General features: G+C 46.8%; 3 protein-coding genes across 9 annotated transcripts in view; 1 reads left to right on the top strand and 2 right to left on the bottom strand.

Annotated features, from left to right (window-relative positions):
* Positions 1–4,400, top strand: part of LOC131186456 (RNA-binding protein 4-like) — a 40,286-nt gene extending 35,886 nt beyond the window's left edge. The window contains exon 4 of the transcript XR_009152371.1: positions 4,013–4,400. The gene's annotated coding sequence lies outside the window, so the exon portion shown is untranslated. The remainder of the gene's footprint in view (positions 1–4,012) is intronic.
* The window catches only part of SNX15 (sorting nexin 15), a 52,187-nt gene extending 46,676 nt beyond the window's left edge, over positions 1–5,511 (bottom strand). For 5 of the 7 annotated variants that reach the window (XM_058160048.1, XM_058160047.1, XM_058160046.1 and 2 more), the window contains exons 1-4: positions 5,316–5,510; positions 4,028–4,063; positions 1,882–2,002; positions 1,199–1,314 (exon numbers count right to left, since the gene is read on the bottom strand). In XM_058160048.1, coding sequence (XP_058016031.1) covers positions 1,199–1,314; positions 1,882–2,002; positions 4,028–4,063; positions 5,316–5,414 — 372 coding nt within the window. In that variant the 5' untranslated portion in view covers positions 5,415–5,510. Of the gene's footprint in view, positions 1–1,198; positions 1,315–1,881; positions 2,003–4,027; positions 4,064–5,315 lie in introns of all 7 variants that reach the window. The other 2 variants (XM_058160043.1, XM_058160044.1) reach the window with 2 other exon arrangements.
* Positions 5,512–11,270: 5,759 nt separating this feature from the next.
* On the bottom strand, positions 11,271–18,850 carry ARL2 (ADP ribosylation factor like GTPase 2). The gene is made up of 5 exons (XM_058160069.1): positions 18,701–18,850; positions 17,332–17,442; positions 16,556–16,718; positions 15,271–15,351; positions 11,271–11,963 (listed from the first exon to the last, which is right to left on the bottom strand). Exons 1-5 carry the CDS (start codon positions 18,763–18,765, stop codon positions 11,829–11,831), a joined length of 555 nt encoding a protein of 184 aa, XP_058016052.1. The 5' UTR covers positions 18,766–18,850; the 3' UTR covers positions 11,271–11,828.
* Positions 18,851–19,767: the final 917 nt, after the last annotated feature.

The following is a 19,767-nucleotide window of genomic DNA, read 5'->3' as shown; positions in this document are numbered from 1 at the left end:
AAATTTTATTGATTTTAAATTATCTATTATTAATTTTAATGGGGTTTTAGTTTTATATATTTTAAAGTTTTTTAGGCCAATTATAAAATAAGTTTTTTAATTTGTATTTTAAATTGTATATTGTATTGTTTGTTTTTATTTTTGGCTGTACACCGCCCTGAGTCCTTCAGGAGAAGGGCGGTATAAAAATCGAATAAATAAAAATAAATAAATAAATGTATCATGCAAGAGGCCCAGGCACGGGGTGACTGACCCTGAACCCTAAATCCTAGCCTGGCTACTTGTGACGGATCCCAACAGTCGATCCTGCGCAGTGGTGGGTTTCGGATTGTGTTACTACCGGTTCGCCGCGTGCGCACATGCTCGCTTCATGCGCACGCCCGGTTCGTGCACGCACCTGCCTTCCGCGCATGCGCCCGGCCTCAAAAATGTGCCTAAATAGGATGGCTTAGAGCCGAAGCTGGTGGCCAGGCTCAGCAACGATTTCCGCTACCTGTTTGCCCGAACCGGGTGAAACCTAACAGTCCATGGATTAATGGCTCCCATCTGTGAATTCAACAGCTTTACTGCAACAAGAATTTGTTTGTTTTGTTATTTGGGATTATAGCTAGTCCTCGATTTACAATACTTCACCAAGGGAATGTTCAAAGTTTACAACGGCTCTGAAAAAAAGTGACTTATGACCATCTTTCACAGTTATGACCGTGTCAGCATCCCCAGGGTTCACATTCAGCTCCTTGATAATTGTCTCATAGTTATGACGGTCGCAGTGTCCTGGGGGGGGGGTGTCACGCGAACCCCTTTTGCGACCTTGTGACGAGCAAAGTCAACGAGGGAAGATGGATTCGCTTAGCGACCGGGCGACTCACTTAATGGCGGCAGTTAACCGATGAGGCAAGGACGGTTGCCAAAATGGGACAAAACTCACTTTTAACGAACGTCGTATACTCTGGGCTCGACTTTGGTCGTAAGTGGAGGACTAACCTGTATTTATTATGTATTTATTATGAAATTTATTTGCCACCCATCTCGTGTCCCAAGCGACTCTGGGCGGCTTCTATCGCGTAAGAAGATTCAGGATATGGCAAAACATGATTGCGCAACAGTCAGTCAGCCCCCCTCCCTCCTTCCCCACCCAACGTGGCTCACTGGGTTGCCACGCATCCAAAATAAACGCAGAATAAATAAATGAAGGTACCCGGAAGAATTCCTTCAGCTGGGGGCTGTTATTTAAAGCCGGGATATGTACGGTGAAGTGCAGCATGTCTTCCGCCGCTTTTCTCCGTTCTTCAATCACTTCGGGCTCAAATCGGCCTGCGGAAGATTTGGGAGCAAAGTTTTGAGAGATTCCTAATGGCTGGGTGACGCGGTGGCGGCTCAGCGGCTAAGACGCTGAGCTTGTCGATCGAAAGGGTCGGCAAGTTCAACGGTTCGAATCCCCAGTGCTGCCGCGTTAACGGGGTGAGCTCCCGTCGCTTGTCCCAGCTTCTGCCAACCTAGCAGTTCGAAAGCAGGTTAAAAAAATGCAAGTAGAAAAATAGGGACCGCCTTTGGTGGGAAGGGAAACAGCGTTCCGTGCGCCTTTGGCGTTGAGTCATGCCTGCCACATGACCACGGAGACGTCTCCGGACAGCGTTGGCCCTTCGGCTTTGAAACGGAGATGAGCACCGCCCCCTAGAGTCGGGAACGACTAGCACGTATGTGCGAGGGGAACCTTTACCTTCATGGCTGGGGATTAGCGGTATTGTAATCCCCGAGAAGACAGCTGGTTGTGGGAAAAGGGGAGGAAGGGAGCGGAACCCCAAAATCTGGTGATTTTTTTTTTCCTGGGTTGCAAAACTAGACTGGGGGGGGGGGGAGAGGGGTCGTTTGAGGACTCACCGAAGACCTGAGCCCGCGGGAAAGAGGGGAAATCCTCCATGCGGCGGAAGAGGTTGCGATGGGTGTAGGCCAGGTCCGCGTGCAGCTTCTTAAAGTCGCTGTATCTCTTCCAGACCACAATCTGTCGGAATGTGAAGAGATGTCTGTGAAACTGACTAGGACGCATTGTGGTACTGGCTAAATTAATGGTCCCCCAGCTTCCCCCCCCAATGAGGCTGGGAAATTGCCTAAAAAAGAGACAGATTTCATCAAAAGCACAGGTTGAAGGAAAGAATGTTGACGGGAAGAAAATCATTGCTACTTTCCAATCAAGCCTCCAATCTTGAGATCTCTTAGTGGCCTCCCATTCAACAGGGCTAAAACTCTGCTTAGTTTTCTGGCTCATCGGGGACAGCTAAGTAGCCACCTCCTGCTGCGACATTAACTGTGCCTTAGCTGATTTTTGTAATATAACTGCTAAAATACCATAGTGACCCCTATGTACCAACAAGGACCAGAGATCGTTAAAATAATGGTTTACCAAAATGACTGGTTTTAGGATTCCTACAACATCGTGAACTATGTAAGTTTCTACTCAGAGCATAGTCACACATTGTTGTGGTCCGCCAGCAGCCTACGGAGCTGGCAACGGAGTCGGACTGAGTCGGAGGCTGAGATGAGGCCAGGGCCATCGGGGAGTGAGGTGCGGACTCCGGAGCCTCCAGAGACTGATGCACGCATGAGAAGAGCTGCCAGAAGGCAGGAGCAGCTCAAGCAGAGAGGACAACTCGGGAGTAGGGCCAAGAGATGATTGGCCCCTCCCATAAGGCTTAAAAGACCAGCAACGGTGTCTGGGCTTTGCTGGAAAACAATGTTGATAGCTTCGTCTTCTGCTTCATCTACGTCTTGAATTTATTTCTGTGACTTCTGAACGTTTGCCAAGAAAGGCCTTTGGCAGTTTGCCTAATTGGACCAAGGTTGGTGATAGGACTGAGGAATTTGTGTTGGGAGGAATTTGCTTTAATTTGAATTGAACAACGCTGGGAATGAAGTAATTCTCAGCTGTTTAAATAAAGTTTGTTTGCTTTTTCACGGACCGAGTTTCCTACTACCTACTTGGGCCCTTGGTCACAAGACACATTACGGTTGTCCAGCTTAGTGAAGGCACACCGATCCACTCTGGCGACCTCCTGACCAGCAAAGCTAATGGGGAAAGCCAGATCCGCTTAACAACGATGGCAAGACAAGTCGTAATAATGGGACCAAAACTCACGTAACCAATGTCTCGCTTAGCTACCAGAAACGTTGGCCTCGACTGCGGTCGTACGTCGAGGACTTGCCTGTGTTCTGTTAACCAAGATTCATATTAAGGTGTGTGGATGCCACGGAGATTTGCAACTGACCCGGGTCAGTGTCCTCGGAGAATTGGCACAATTGGGCAAACCCCAGAAAAAGGCTGCTTGAGACATCAGCTAAGGGTGCTGTGTGTGAATCCAGCCGCTAAACCCCTCCACCAGCCCCAGACCCCCATCTGTGGGGACAGTGTGTTGTGCGAAGGGTCACTCCTGCCTCAAAGCCTGACCAGGTGGCTCAGTGGCTAAGACGCTGAGCTTGTTGATCAGGAAGGTCGGCAGTTCGAATCTCCTAGTACAGGTCCTCCTGGGTTGGACTAGATGACCTCCAAGGCCCCTTCCAACTCTGTTAGTGTTACTAGCCCAGGGGTCACCAAACTTGGCAAGTTTAAGGCACCTGTTGACTTCGACTCCTAGAATTCCCCAGCCAGCTTGGGATGCGGTAGTCCATATATTCCTTGCATACAGTCCAGGATGGCTGGGGAATTCTGGGAGTTGGAAGTCGACAAGCCTTTTAAAAGTTGCCAGATTTGGAGAATCCCCCAATTTAGCCAACGAAATTAGGAAGATCCGATTTGCAATTGGGATGATTTTTTTTTTAAATTTGCATTTATATCCCGCCCTTCTCCGAAGACTCAGGGCGTCTTACACTGTGTTAAGCAATTTTATATGCAAACCGACGTGGGTGCCTTTTCTGAGCCATTTTGTAATTTGCTTATTTTGCATGCAATTAAAACACAAACGAATTTAGACAGAATTGAGATTATTTTTTTCCCCCCCTCTTCCTAATTCCTTGGCAGGCTGGGTCCACCTACCTCCTTGCTGTCATCCGGATTCGTCTTCGAGACAAACTGGAAGGGGGGAAAAAAAAAAGAGAGAGAGAGAGAGAGAACAAGAAGACAAAGTCAATCGGCCGCCTTTTTTTTTTAATTATTTGCATTTCTATCCCGCCCTTCTCCGAAGACTCAGGGCGGCTTACACTGTGTCAAGCAATAGTCTTCATCCATTTGTATATTATATACAAAGTCAACTTATTGCCCCCAACAATCTGGGTCCTCATTTTACCTACCTTATAAAGGATGGAAGGCTGAGTCAACCTTGGGCCTGGTGGGACTTGAACCTGCAGTAATTGCAAGCAGCTGTGTTTGTAACAAACTGTCTTACCAGCCTGAGCCACCAGAGGCCCATCTATCTATCTATCTAATCTATCTAATCTATCTCATCTATCTATCTATCTATCTATCTATCTATCTATCTATCTATCTATCTCTCTCTCTCTCTCTCTCTCATCTTTTTTTTTTATTTGCATTTATATCCCGCCCTTTTCCGAAGACTCAGGGCGGCTTACACTATGTCAAGCAATAGTCTTCATCCATTTGTATATTATATACAAAGTCAACTTATTGCCCCCAACAATCTGGGTCCTCATTTTACCTACCTTATAAAGGATGGAAGGCTGAGTCAACCTTGGGCCTGGTGGGACTTGAACCTGCAGTAATTGCAAGCAGCTGCTGTTAATAACAGACTGTCTTAGCAGTCTGAGCCACCAGAGGCCTTGCCAAGTCTTACCCTTCCCGGATGGTTGAGCAATGCCAGGAATGGCAGAGGAACCAGGGAGTGGCGGTGGTGGCCCAGATCAGGGATGCCAGCTCCTCAAAGCCAGCTCCCTCCTTGCATGTCCAGATGCTCTCTGGGGGGGGGCCCTCCAGCAATTGCACCCTGGGGTGGGGGTGGGGCAGAGATTCCCCCCTTCCGTCCAAATCTCCCCCACTGGCAGCCCCAATTGCACCACCTGGCACTTGCATTGCACACTCACACACGCATTGCACACACCCACGCCTCTGCCAAGGGGACAGGCTGGGGAGGGAGGAGGGGGGGGGAAGCAGCCCCCAACCCCTTTTTGCAAAATAATAATAATGCAGAATGGGGAATCCCAGTGCCTTCTCCCTTCCCATCTGGCCCGGGCTCTCTGCACATGCTCCTGAAACTATGCTTCTCCTTTGCTTCTCTGGTTGCAACTGCACCCTCCCCCCCACCCACCCAACCCGCATTTGCATGGTTTTGGGGACCCCCCCCACCCCCGCCTTGCAACCCCTTCCTCACTTTGGCCGTGACTTTGTACTCGGTGTAGCCTTTGGGGTGGCTGCGGGGGTCGCTGACCGCGTAGGAGCGGTGAAACTCCTCCTTCGCCCGACGGGACATCCCGGCGTCGTCTTCTTTTTTTTTTTGTTTTGGGGCGACGCGGCCCCTTTAAATCCAGGGCTGCGGCCGAAAAGTCCGCGCGCCGCCGGGTTTCCGGCAGGGCGCATGCGCGCCCAGCCCTTTTTTTTTTTTTCAACTCCCCCCCTCCCTCCCGCCTTCCTCTCCAACTAAGCCAAGGGAGCGTCTGCAAAGGACAATCCTGCGAGTGCGGCGTGGAGGGATCGTGGAGCAACTCCCCGATTGGGCCAAAAGCGAAGGAGGATCGTTTCCTTTCTCCAACCTGGCGCCCCTTCAGCGGGGGTCCTTGCAAAGGACCCCTCCCCGAATTCCAAAGCGGGGGGCGGGGGGGGGAAGGAGGGGGAGGGAGGAAATTGGGGAAGTTGGACTTTCGCCCTCCATCCACAACTGCTGAGGATTACAGAGTTGGAAGGGGACCCCTGTAGGTCATCTAGTCCAACCCCAGCCACCCAAGTTTGAGTTTGAATTTCTCAAACTTCTCCAGGCCTCTGAATACAACAAAAATACCTGATGCCACCAGGCTTGAAATCCTGGGTTTAGAAAACTTAGAACTCCGACGCCTTCGACAGGACCTGTGTTTAACTCATAGAATCATCTATTGCAATGTCCTTCCTCTTGAAGACTACTTCAGCTTCAATCGCAACAATACACGAGCACACAATAGATTTAAGCTTAATGTGAACCGCTCCAATCTTGATTGCAGAAAATATGACTTCAGTAACAGAGTTGTTAATGCTTGGAACACACTACCTGACTCTGTGGTCTCTTCCCAAAATCCCCAAAGCTTTAACCAAAGACTGTATCTACTGTTGACTTCACCCCATTCAATAGTAGAAAGTTTTTGGATAAAGCTTTTAGGATTATGGGAAGAGACCACAGAGTCAGGTAAAGTATTCCAAGCACTGATGATTCTGTTACAGAAGTCATATTTTCTGCAATCTAGATTAAAGCGGTTGACATTAAGTTTAAATCTATTGGTTGCTCTTGTATTATTGCAATTAAAGCTGAAGTAGTCTTTAGGACATTACAATAGATGATTCTGTGAGTTAAACTTAGGTCTTGTTGGAGGTGACGGAGTTCCAAGCTTTTTAAGCCCAGGATTTCAAGTCTGGTGGGATAAGGTATTTTGTTGTTTTCAGAGGAATGGAGAACTCTTCTTGTAAAATATTTCTGGACACGTTCAATTGTATTGATGTCAGAGATGTGGTGAGGGTTCCAGACAGGCGAGCTGTATATAAAACATGCTCTGGTTAATAGTGTGGTGTTTTTGGAAAAGAAACTGCGCATTCCTAAGAGGTCTATAAGGGGCGTGCATAAGAGCACTAGCATGCCTACCGTTCCTTTCCTATTGTTTCCTTTCATTATATTTATTTATTTATTTATTTATTTGATTTGATTTTTATACCGCCCTTCTCCCGAAGGACTCAGGGCGGTATACAGGCAAAAATAAAACAGATAATACAATATACAATTTAAAAAGCAGATTAAAAAACTTATTTTAAAATTAGCCTGATAGGTTAAAATATACTAGACTAAAAAACCCCATTTAAAATTAATTAATAAAAATTTAAAATTAATAAAATTCAATTCAAGCCAGCCCCACGCGAATGAAAAGATGTGTCTTCATCTTATTAATATCCAATTAATATTCTTATTACATACTTATGCTTATATATATATGCTTATATATAGTATAGTTATTTCATGCTTATGCTTGTATATACTGTTGTGACAAAATAAATAAATAAATAAAAACTTTAACCTGGCCCTGGGGGGGAGGAGGGGAATTTCGACTCCCAGAATTCTCCAGATTGTGGAAAGGGGCAGGAAGGATGCAAATCTTGAAAAGGAACAAATAAATGCAGGGAATCCTCGATTTACGACCACCATTGAGCCAGGGGTGAAATCCAACAGGTTCTGACCGGTTCTGGAGAACAGGTAGTGAAAATTTTGAGTGCTTTGGAGAACCGGCAAATTCCACCTTTGGCCGGTCCCCAGAGTGGGGTGGGAATGGAGATTTTGCAGTATCCTTCCCCTGCCATGCCCACCAAGCCACACCTACAGAACCGGTAGTAAAAAAAAATTGGATTTTGCCACTGCATTGAGCCCAAAACTCCTGCCGCTAAGTGAGGCAGTGGGTTAGTGAGCTGTGACCCGTTTGACGACACTTTCTTGCCACCGTTGTTAAGTGAGTCACTGCGGTTGTTAAGATTAGTAACACGGTTGTTAAGTGAATCTGGCTTTGCTTGCCAGGCTGCAAAAGGGGATCACATAACCACAGCAGCCGTTCTATACAGAGGAGTCAGTTGCCAAGCATCCAAGTTTTGATCATATGACCATGGGGGAGGCTGCAGCGGTCGTAAGTGTGAAAACGGTCATAAGTCATTTTTTTTTTTTTATTGAAAGAGTTTTAAAAAACAAAAACATTTTCCCCCTTTTTCCCCCCTCCCTCCCAAAAAAACCCCCTCCCCCCCCGGCTTCCCGGGTCAATCACAAGGTATTGTTATACATAAACCAAACATAGAATAAAATTTTCCCTTCCAATCCAAATAACCACATCCAAAGCTTTTCGTCTCCCAACCCCCTCCCCATTACATAAAATAACTTTCTAATTATTCAAAGGCAATCTGATATTTCTTAATCTGATATCTGTTTTGTAGATAATCAATCCATTTTTTCCATTCAATTAAATATCTTTCCTGCGTATTGTCTTTTAAAAAAGCTGAGATTTTAGCCATCTCAGCCAAATTAATAACTTTCAGTATCCATTCTTCTATTGTAGGTATCTCTTCTTTCTTCCAGTATTGTCCAATCAACAGTCTTGCTGCTGTTATTAAATTCAGAATCAATTTAGTCTCAATCCCTGTACAATCCGTTATAATTCCCAAAAGGAAAAATTGTGGCAGGAACTTTATCTTCTTCTTCAGTACATTTTGAATAATCCACCAAATTCTTATCCAAAAGGCCTTAATTTTCTTGCAAGTCCACCAAATATGAAAATATGTAGCGTCATCACAATCACACCTCCAACATTTCGCTTGGATATTAGGATACATACATGATAATTTTTTGGGATCTAAGTGCCATCTATATAAGTCATTTTTCTAATGCCGTTTTAACTTAGAATAGTTACTAAGTGAACTGTTGTAGGTCTGTATGCCAAATCCACCCATGGAAGAGGTTACTCACTCCATGCTGGCTGGGGAATTCTGGGAGTTGAAGTCCACCCATCTTCAAGTATCCGAAATTAAGAAACACCAATGCGGAGATTGCCAAGCTGGAAAAAGCTGGCTTATTCCAACCTGGACCCAGATCTCTTTTATTAGGGAATGGGGGAAGAACTTTTGAAATCAAAAATATGTTTTCCTGCCTCTGGGGTTGAATAAGCGGATTTGTTTCCCTCTGCAAAGTAGGATTATGGGTTATTTCAATGTTCTTAAGAACCTGGGGACAGTTATGCAACATGGAAAAAGATTATTTTTACAATAATAAGTAAAGCAAATAATGAAACTCACATGCTGGCCTTCCGATTCAAATACCAAATAAACAAAACTGGTCAGCTGGCTGATGTGGATGAAATTCAGAAGCTATTCCCAATATTTTTTCTGAATAACAACAACAACAACAACAACAATAATAATAATAATCAACTGGACTAGAAAATGTGGATCGGAAAACGCACAAACTTTTGAATATGTACCATGCTTTACATCCACGAAGTGACATTGACAGATTGTACCTGCCAAGAAAAATAGGGGGCAGAGGGCTATTGCAAATCAAGCTGTAGAAGAAGAAAAAAGGAAGTTTGAATGTACTTTGAACCAAAGTACAGAAAAATTACTGCAGGCTGTGAAAACAGAGAACATTATAAAAACAGAAACAAAGGCAGAATATAAGGAAAAACAGCTGGATGACAGATTAAATAGATGGAAAACCAAAGTTTTGCATGGACAGCACTTGAAAAACATTGAAGGAAAATGTGATGACAACTTGACATGGGCATGGCTTAAGATGGGAACCATCAAGAAAGAAACGGAAGGTTTTAATACTCGCTGCTCAAGAACAAGCACTACAAACTAATGCCAAGAAAGCAAAGATACAAAAATCCACCGACAATCCAAACTGCCGACTTTGCAACAACAAAGTCGAAACTGTTTCACATTTAATATGTGAATGCAGCAAAATCGCACAAACTGATTACAAAGCTAGACACGACCGAGTTGCTAAATTAATCCACTGGTCATTATGTAAAAAATATGACTTGCCTGTATCCAAAAGGTTATGGGAACATAAAGTGGAAAAAGTTATAGAAAATGAGAAGGTGAAGATCTTGTGGGACTTTCAAATACAGACGGATCGTCACTTGAAACACAACACACCAGATATCAGTTGTCAAAAACCAAAATGTACAATTTATTGACATTGTGGTACCAGGAGATGCCAGAGTCGAAGAAAAAGAACTGGAAAAATGAAATATCGCAACCTGGCCATCGAAACTACATGGCTATGGATGAAACATGTAACAGTGATACCCAGGGTCATCGGGGCAATTCTTGGTATCATGTCCAAGAATTTTATAAGATACATCAACAAATTGCAGTTTCCTGCAATAACACCAGCAGAACTGCAAAAAACTGCGCTACTTGGAACATCGTACATCTTAAGAAGGTACTTGGTTGATACCTGGGACATTGGCAGCAACCCGTATCAACCATCAGCACCAGTCAATGGTATTTGTGATGCATTTTTGAATGTCCAGTTGACTGAGTTTCATGTTTAATGAATAAAGTAAATTATTATTATTATTCCCCGTGGCTGGGCCTGGACAGGTGCAGTCTCTGGTTATGGGAACGCTGGTCTTCAGATCAGTAGTGGCTTAGGCACCGTGAACCAACCCAGGCATCTACCATCACTAATGGTGAGAAGAAATCAACAAAATTCCATACCGGATAGGTCGTCGCCCGGACATCTGCCGAAAAATGGGCTGCTACAGGGCTCAGTGGCTATTGCTGGGGAACCAGGGTGTACAACGGTAAAGCGACTGGGACAAAAATGCAAAACTTGGAACTTTGTACATCTTAAGTAGGTACTTGGTTGATATACCTAGGACGCTGGCAGCCATCTGTATCAACCATTAGCACCAGTGATGCCTTTTTGAATATTCAATTGACTGAGTCTCGTGTTTAATGAATAAAGTATAGAATAGAATAGAATAGAATAGAATAGAATAGAATAGAATAGAATAGAATAGAATAGAATAGAATAGAATAGAATAGAATTTTTTATTGGCCAAGTGTGATTGGACACACAAGGAATTTGTCTTGGTACATATGCTCTCAGTGAACATAAAAGAAAAGATACGTTCATCAAGGTACAACATTTACAACACAATTGATGGTCAATATATCAATATAAATCATAAGGATTGCCAGCAACAAGTTATAGTCATACAGTCATAAGTGGAAAGAGATTGGTGATGGGAACTATGAAACGATTAATAGTAGTGCAGATTCAGTAAATAGTCTGACAGTGTTGATGGAATTATTTGTTTAATTATTTATTATTAATAATTATTAATAATTAATTATTTGTATAATAATAATAATAAGTAATGCTAGTTTAAATGGCCTAACCACGAAAGAACTAACCGACTTAAGAAACAATTAAATTTTTCTGTATTTTTTTTAATGCAAGAAGGGAGTTAAGGTTCCAGGGGAGGGATGGGAGTTTATGGATAGTTAGCGTAGGAACGCAGCCTAACCTGGTTTAGCCTGTGCAAACCTCGAACGCAGAACAGCGAACAGATCCCAGCCGCGCACAAACTGACTCCAAAATAGATTCTCTTTAAAACAGCCACAGATTTATTGGTCTGCTCTTAACATAATCCCCTGTGGATAAGGGGAGATAATAAAAGACATTTGGATTTCTTGCCTCCCCCACCCTGCCACAGGATTGATGCCACGGACCACAACGAATGTGGATCCAAACACTGATTTTTGCACTGGGCGTTGTTTCAATTGCACCCAGATCCAGGACCAAAGATGGGCCTTTAAGCAGCGGTCAGAATAGAGTCTTTAATTGGTGTTTTTCAACCTTGGGCGCTGGAAGATAGGTGGACTTGGAAAATTCTGGGAGTTAAGCTGGCTGGGGAACTCTGGGAGTTGAAGTACACCCAGGTGGCTAGGGAACTCTGGGAGTTGAAGTCCACCCAGCTGGCTGGGGAATTCTGGGAGTTGAAGTCCACCCAGCTGGCTGGGGAACTCTGGGAGTTGAAGTCCACCCAGCTGGCTGGGGAACTCTGGGAGTTGAAGTCCACCCAGCTGGCTGGGGAATTCTGGGAGTTGAAGTCCACCCATCTTCCGGCGCCCAAGGTTGAAAAACACATGTTAGATCCTCTCAATCCGCGGTGAATATCCGGCTTGAGATGTCATCCAACAGCCAATCGACACCCGCCAGAAGATTTTCCCCAGTGTAAGCACTGCAGCCTCGGATGCACCAATGGTGGGTTTGGATGCTGTTGAGATCCAGGGCCTGGAGAGGAAGCAAAGAGAACATTTTTAAAAAATCCCCTTCTGTGCAAGGACCTCCTGTTGTCTGGAAGTTGTGGCCTTTCACCCGCCGGCCCCTCCAGAAGCTGATTCAGAGGAGTAGGAGTAGGCGTGGGAGTCAGGGTCAGCATCAAGGCAAGCTGAGAGCTCCGAGGGGGAAGAGGGAATGGAGCTGGCAGAGAGAGAGAGACAGAGGCGGAGCCTGGACCACCCGTCAGCCCTCAGATGGAGAGCCAACAGCCCCCAGATCTGGAGGTGGCTGATGAAGAGGAGGAGGAACAGCTGGGTCCAGTGCCTGAGGTGCGGATGTGCAGAAGGCAGAGGAGAGGAGAACAGTGGAAATCTATGGGCTGGTCCTCGGGACGGAAGAGACACTTCTGCTAGCGAAGCCTCACCCTATGTTCTGTTCCCCCACCGCAGTCCGGGAGGCACGAGAAATGACTCAATTAGCCAGCAATTGAGTCCATGGCAGCTATCAGTTCTGGCAGCAACCCAGCGAGCGTCTGCCAAGGTTTTTCTGTTATCTTTCTTGATGACGGCGTGTCAACCAGGAAGTCAGGAATAAACAGCACTTCAGCTCAAGTTCTCTCTAGGCAGTTTGATTTGTTCGTCACGAAGCAGTATAGCAGCCCCTCCTGCTTTTATACCCTGTGGGGTGTGGCTCCGTGACTTTCTAGGCCTGCCCCACCCCTGCTTCTGTTGTTCCCGCCTCTCTTGTCTACGAAACCTGGGATCTAACCAGGACTGATTGTCCTCAGCTGGGTCTGGAAGCGTTTCCAGGGCGAGGGGAGATACAGGAGACAGAGGCCTCGTCACCTCTCCCACTTGGCCTGTTTCTGGCTCCTGGAGCTGAGCCAGGGAAGCCGGCCCTGCAGAAGGGAGCCCTGACGGCCCTTCCCCCTCACTCCCTGAGTCACTCTCTGGCAGGGGGCCAGGCCCGGGTGTGGGGGCTGGAACCACAACACCCTAGTTCTGGGGATAAAAGGCAGGGGGCGGAGATGAATAGATGGGGCAGACACCTGTTCATCTCCTGCAGGACAGACTTGTTAGCCTGTGGTGAGAGAGAATTTTTTTGGTCAGGCCTGCCGGCGCTCCTAATAAAGGAATCATTGATTTAACTTCAGAGGGTTTGTCAAATTTGGGGAGCTGGGTCAGAACACTGGAGTTTTTGTTTTTTGTTTTTTTGTTCTGTGTCTTTTTACCACACCACTAATAAACCCCCCGAACTGCAATTTAGCAACATCGACGTGTGTTGCGCGTTTGTGCGCCATGAATTGAAAGATCATTTTATACAGCTATAAAATGCAATTTATACACTGCAATTTAATTTGCATGCAGTATCAGGTCTCGCCTTGCTTTTTAAAACTCATTCCACCCGCGTTCTTGAAGTTTAATAAAATAAGTTTTTTTTTTTTTAAAAAAAAGAAGAAATGCAGGTATACATTTCAACAATTCGCTTAGTGACTGGGTTACAACGGCACTGAAAAAAGTGACTTACGACCGTTTCTCACACTTACGACCTTTTGCGAGCATCCCCATGGCGGTCGCACGATTTACATTTGGATGCCTGGCAACTGACTCACACTTATGACGGTTGCAGTGTCTGCGGGGGGGGGAGGGGAGGGGAGGGAGGGAGTGTCACACGATCCCCTTTAACGACCTACTGACAAGCCAAGTGAAAAAGGGAAGCCGGATTCGCTTAACGACCGTGTTAGATTGTTAGATTTAACAACTTCAGTGATTCATGTAAGCAATGTGGCAAGAAAAGTCGTAAAACGGGGCAAAACCAACTTCGCCACAAAAAAAAAAAATTGGGGGGTGGTGGTTTGCATTCTGGTCGTAAGTGGAGGACTACCTGTGAGGTGTTTTTTTTTTTTTTTTGCAAGCTGTCAGGAGCAGGATTTGAACCGGAGGAAGATTTGAATTGAAAGAAAAGCTGAGGGATTTTTTTCTCCCCAATTCAATGCCATCGGGGTTGAAGAGAAGGGAGAGAAGCTGCAGACCGAATTGTGCGAGGGGAAACAGATTCGAACCCTCACCCTGGGCACAATTCTACATGCAGAAGAACCTCAGGGGTTTTCTGAATTTGGAAGGACCGTTCAGAAGCAAGTTCTTGTTTCATCCCACTTAAGAATTTGCTACTAGGGAGAAAAGAAAAAAAATGCAAAATTTCTCTGTCCCGTGTTCTTTCTCCAGTTTTAAAAAAGTAAAGTTAAAAGTCTGCTGTGTTTTTCAATTTGGAATCTTAAAAGGTAGATTTTTTTTCAACTCTGGGCGCTTTTGAGATGGGCGGACTTCAACACCCAGAATTCCCCAGCCAGCAAAACTCACCGTTTCCTGGTGATTTTTTTTTAATTTGCATTTATATCCCGCCCTTCTCCGAAGACTCAGGGCAGCTTCCAATGTGTTAAGCAATAGTCTTCATCCATTTGTATATTATATACAAAGTCAACTTTATTGCCCCCCCAACAATCTGGGTCCTCATTTTACCTACCTTATAAAGGATGGAAGGCTGAGTCAACCTTGGGCCTGGTGGGACTTGAACTTGCAGTAATTGCAAGCAGCTGTGTTAATAACAGACAGACTTAGTCTGCTGAGCCACCAGAGACCCAAAGTCACCCAGCTGGGTTTAAAATCTAAGGCGGGACTAGAACTCACTGTCTACAGGTGATTGGCCCAATGTCACCCAGCTGGCTTTCATGTCTAAGGCGGGACTAGAACTCAAGGTCTCCTGGTGATTGGCCCAAAGTCACCCAGTTGGATTTCATACCTAGGACAATACTAGAACTCCCTGTCTCCTGGTGATTGACCCAAAGTCACCCAGTTGGATTTCATACCTAGGACAATACTAGAACTCCCTGTCTCCTGGTGATTGACCCAAAGTCACCCAGTTGGATTTCATACTTAGGACAATACTAGAACTCCCTGTCTCCTGGTGATTGACTCAAAGTCACCCAGTTGGCTTTCATACCTAGGACAGGACTAGAACTCCCTGTCTCCTGGTGATTGGCCCAAAGTCACCCAGCTGCCTTTCATGTCTAAGACGGGACTAGAACTCACTGTCTCCTGGTGATTGGTCCAAAGTCACCCAGCCTTTCATGTCATGCCAGCAAAGCTGGCTGGGGAATTCTGGGAGTTGAAGTCCACCCATCTCAAAGAGCCCATGGCTGAGAAATACTGTGTGAGAGATGCCAGCCAGATGCCCAACGATGGTGGTTGCCCGTGCGTTAAGAAGGCTGGGCAAACCGGTTGAGTAAATAAGCACACAAGCGAACTGCCATGGTCCTTACCTCTTGGATGGCGCTGGGACTTAACGCACCTGGCAGGTCCTGCTTATTGGCAAAGATGAGAAGAGTGGCACCAGCCAAACGCTGCACAGAGGGAGAGAGAGAAAAAACACCCATCAAATTCTCCAAATTTTCTCACTCAACCTAACAGCTTACAGGGGGCAGCGCACCACATGCCAATTTTGGGAACTGCAGTCCTAAGAAACCGGATCCGGGATGGGGCAGCTCCCCTAAACGGAGAAACGTGGTCACTTTGAGATGGATGGACTTCAACTCCCAGAATTCCCCAGCTGGCATAGAAGGTAAGAGTCCTTCCCAGCCTTGCTGGGTTGGGCCACAATAACGCAGCAGCACAATCCTGAATAGGTTTTCTTCGACGGGGTCTCGGCAGATGGTCTCAACCTTGCTGGAGTTGGTTAGGACAGGATGGGAGACCACAAGGAAATCACAGGAGGGTGGGAGGGCAGAGACTACATTGCCAAGAATATTCGTTTTTTGATACTTATATATTTTGTATCCCGCCTTTCTTTTTTTACAAATAACTCAAGGTGGCAAACATACCCAACGCATCTTCCTCCTATTTTCCCCACATCAACAACAACCCTGTGAGGTGGGCTTGGCTGAGGGGGAGGGACTGGCCCAGTCACCCAGCTGGCTTTCATGCATAAGGCGGGACTAGAACTCATCGTCTCCTGGTGATTGGCCCAAAGTCACCCTGTCGGCTTTCATGTTTAAGACAGGACTAGAACTCACTGTCTCCTAGTAATTGGCCCAAAGTCACCCAGCTGGCATTTGTGTTTAAGGCGGGACTAGAATTCACTACCTCTTGGTGATTGGCCCACAGTCACCCAGCTGGCATTCATGTTTAAGGCAGCACTAGAACTCACCATCTCCTGGTGATTGGCCCAAAGTCACCAAACTGGCTTTCATGATTAATGGAGGACTAGAATTCACCATCTCCCGCTTCCTAGCCTTCTTCACCACGAGACAAAACTGGTTTTATATACATATATATATAAATCGCACGTTTATATCTATGAAGAGACTAGGAGTCTGGGAGTTGAAGTCCACATCTCTTCCAAGTTCCCACGGTTGAGAAACGCAGCTCTAGGTGTTTCGGGGAATCCGCCCCAGAATTCCCAACATTCTCTGCTCCACTCCCAAGGAATTCTGGGAGTGGATGTCTCCCAAGATGCTGGAAGGCTTGCAATGACCGCCCCACACATTCCAGAGGAAGCCGCCCGTTTCCATCCCATCCCCCACCTACGCCCGCGACGAGCTCGCCCACCTCTTCCACCAGGAGGGTCTCCAACTCCTTCCTGCAGTCCTGCAGCCGCTGTTGGTCGGCGCTATCCACCACCCAGATGAGCCCGTCGGTGCTCTCAAAATAGTTGCGCCAATAGGAGCGCAGGGACTTCTGGCCCCCCACGTCCCAGATGTTCAGCTTGAACCTGTGTGTGGAGGGAGAGAGAGGGGGGGGGGCAAGGCGGAGATGGGAGAGCCAGCCCCAAGGGTGTTGTGCCTCACCCGCCCCCCTCTCCGCAGCCGGGCCCCTCTTATCTCCTGTTATCTCAGCCAGAGACTGATAGTGCAGATGAAGGGCCTGGCATGCCTCCAGCCCCCAGTCCTGGCACCAGGCCCGGACAAACTGAGCAAATAAACCCCTCCCCCACAGCATGTGAACATGAGGAGCAGTCACGAGCTGGAATTGCCGGCAGCTGGAGGGTGGATAAATCCCCGCTTCCGGAGAATGGAGAGGCGACGTCAGCAAAAGGAAGGGAGGGGCAGCCTGGATAAGTGCTGAATCATGGAGCCACACCCCATGGCCTATATAAAGGATCTGCTTTCTGGCATTCTCTGAGTCAGGCAAAGTCTAATCTGGTTGCCGAACTCACACCTTGGACTCCTGCCTGCCCTGAGAACTCTGACAGGACTTTGGCAAAGCTGCAGAGGCTTCGTGGCCACGCTTGAGACAGACTTCCCCGACCCGGCCGTCAGAGGAGGAGTGGGACACGACAAAGGGGAAGCGGGAAGGAGGAGGAAGGGAGGGTGCCGAATCCTCACCCGCGATGCTCCAGGGTCTTGATGTTGAAGCCCAGCGTGGGCGAGATGGTGTCAATCTCCTCCCCATTGAATTTTTTCAGGATGGTGGTTTTGCCCGCGTTGTCCAAGCCCCTCGGGACGGCTCCGGTCAAGGGCAACAAGTAAACGGTGTTTCAAAGCGAGATAGCATTAAGAGGAACGCGCCAAGCTCCTGGCAAAGGAAGGCTGCAGAGCAGGGAAATGCATGCCTCCCTAACAGAGTTGGAAGGGACCTTATGGGTCATCTAGTCCAACCCCCTGCCCAAGAGACCTTACACCATTTATTAACAGATTAACAGAATAACAGAGTTGGAAGGGACCTTGGAGGTCATCTAGTCCAACCCCCGGCCCAAGCAGGAGACCCTGCATCATTTATTAACAGAAAAACAGAGTTGGAAGGGACCTTATGGGTCATCTAGTCCAACCCCCCGCCCAAGAGACCTTACACCATTTATTAACAGATTAACAGAATAACAGAGTTGGAAGGGACCTTGGAGGTCATCTAGTCCAACCCCCGGCCCAAGCAGGAGACCCTGCATCATTTATTAACAGAAAAACAGAGTTGGAAGGGACCTTATGGGTCATCTAGTCCAACCCCCCCGCCCAAGAGACCTTACACCATTTATTAACAGAAAAACAGAGTTGGAAGGGACCTTGTGGGTCATCTAGTCCAGCCCCCCACCCAAGCAGGAGACCCTACACCATTTATTAACCATTTATTAACAGATTAACAGAATAACAGAGTTGGAAGAGGCCTTGTGGGTCATCCAGTGCAGTGGTCACCAACCACTGGTGGTCCGCGAGAAAATGTTGGTGGTCCGCAGAAAAATGATTTGCATTTTTTATTATTGCACTAAATACTTTTTAAAAAATTCATATTAGTGGGTCCTCGGGATTTAAAATTATGAATTTAGTGGTCCCCGAAATGTTGGAGACCCCTGATCTAGTCCAACCCCCCTCCCAAGCAGGGGACCCTGCACCATTTATTAACAGAAAAACAGTTGAAAGGGATCTTATGGGTCATCTAGCCCAACCCCCCCCCCAGCAATTCTGCACCCCTAAACTTAAGGACGAGCGTTCCTGGGAAGCCCAAAGCATGCAGAGCTGGAGCCCAAAGCACTCTGCCCATGCACAAGGGCACTCTTGACCTGGGGAGTGGAGAGATGGAAAGGCTGCCTGGGGAAGGAGGGAAGGAGGGAGGGAGGGAGCCCAGCCCAAAGCAGCTTCTCTTTCCTGGGATGCAAAAGTCTGGGGTCCCCCCGCCTTTCCCAACTCAACCCTTCAGCCCCCCCAAAAAAAATCCCAGTTCCCCCCATTGGTCCTTTTTTTTTCTCCCCTCGCGGAAGGATACAGCATCAAAATGCGCAGCTCGCGCTCCTTTTGCCGCATCTTCTTCAAGATGGTCAGCAGCCCCATCGCCCGCGCGGAAGCTCTGCCAGCGCTCCGCCCACCGCCGGGATACGGCGCGCGGCTCCGCCCCCCCCTCGGAACTCCGCCTCCGCCAATCAGAAAGGCCGGGGGCGGTCCCGCTTGTAGAAGAAACAGAGTTGGGGTGTGTGAGAAATGTAATAGATACTTCCGGCTCTCGATCGCAGTTCTGCTGGTCCCCGCGTGGCAGCCAGAAGACGGCAACCTTGGTGCGTGAAGCAATTACTGCATAGAATAGATGCACACGGTTGTGTAGAGGTTTTGTGTAGATGGCAGCGAAGAGATGTAGCAAAATAACAAAGGGACCCTTAGACGTCTTCTAGTCCAACCCCACCCCGCTTCCCGCATAAGCAGGATGATTTATATATTGCGAGACTAGTTATGCATTTATGTGAGTGTCTGAGACAAAGTTTTCGGTCTACTCAGAAGTAAAAGCCTTCTATAGAATTAATTTGATATTTTCAAATGGGTGGAAGGTTTTAGTGATTTAGTCAGGTTTTTTCCATCGTCAAAAGGAACTTGAAGTCGAATCTGCCCACAAGTGTGACCGCACCCCTTTTCTGCCCGTGGCCATTCAACGACGAGTCCCGCCCTCTTCCGGGTTGAAAAGACCAATCGCCAAGCCGGAAGATTGTCGCACCTACCGCAACATAGATCTGAGAAACTGTGAAGAGATACGTGCTGTTGCATTGAGAGTTTAAAAAGATTATTTATTTATTTTGCCGGGGAGAAGGGATTATAGACCCAAAGAAATTAGGAAGAAAAAAAAAATCTCAATTCTGTCTAAATTCGTTTGTGTTTAATTTAATGCAAAATAAGCAAATTATGAAATTGCTCAGAAAAGGCACCCAAGTTGGTTTACATATAAAAATCACCCCAATTGCAAATCAGATCTTCATATTTCATTGGCTAAATTGGGGGTTCTCCAAATTTGGCAACTTTTAAAAGACTTGCGGACTTCAACTCCCAGAATTCCCCACCCATCAGGGA

The sequence above is a fragment of the Ahaetulla prasina genome, chromosome 17 (genome assembly GCF_028640845.1).
Source record: "Ahaetulla prasina isolate Xishuangbanna chromosome 17, ASM2864084v1, whole genome shotgun sequence".
Taxonomy (NCBI): domain Eukaryota; kingdom Metazoa; phylum Chordata; class Lepidosauria; order Squamata; family Colubridae; genus Ahaetulla; species Ahaetulla prasina.
Note: the sequence above shows the minus strand (reverse complement) of the source record. Positions and strands in the feature narration are given on the sequence as shown.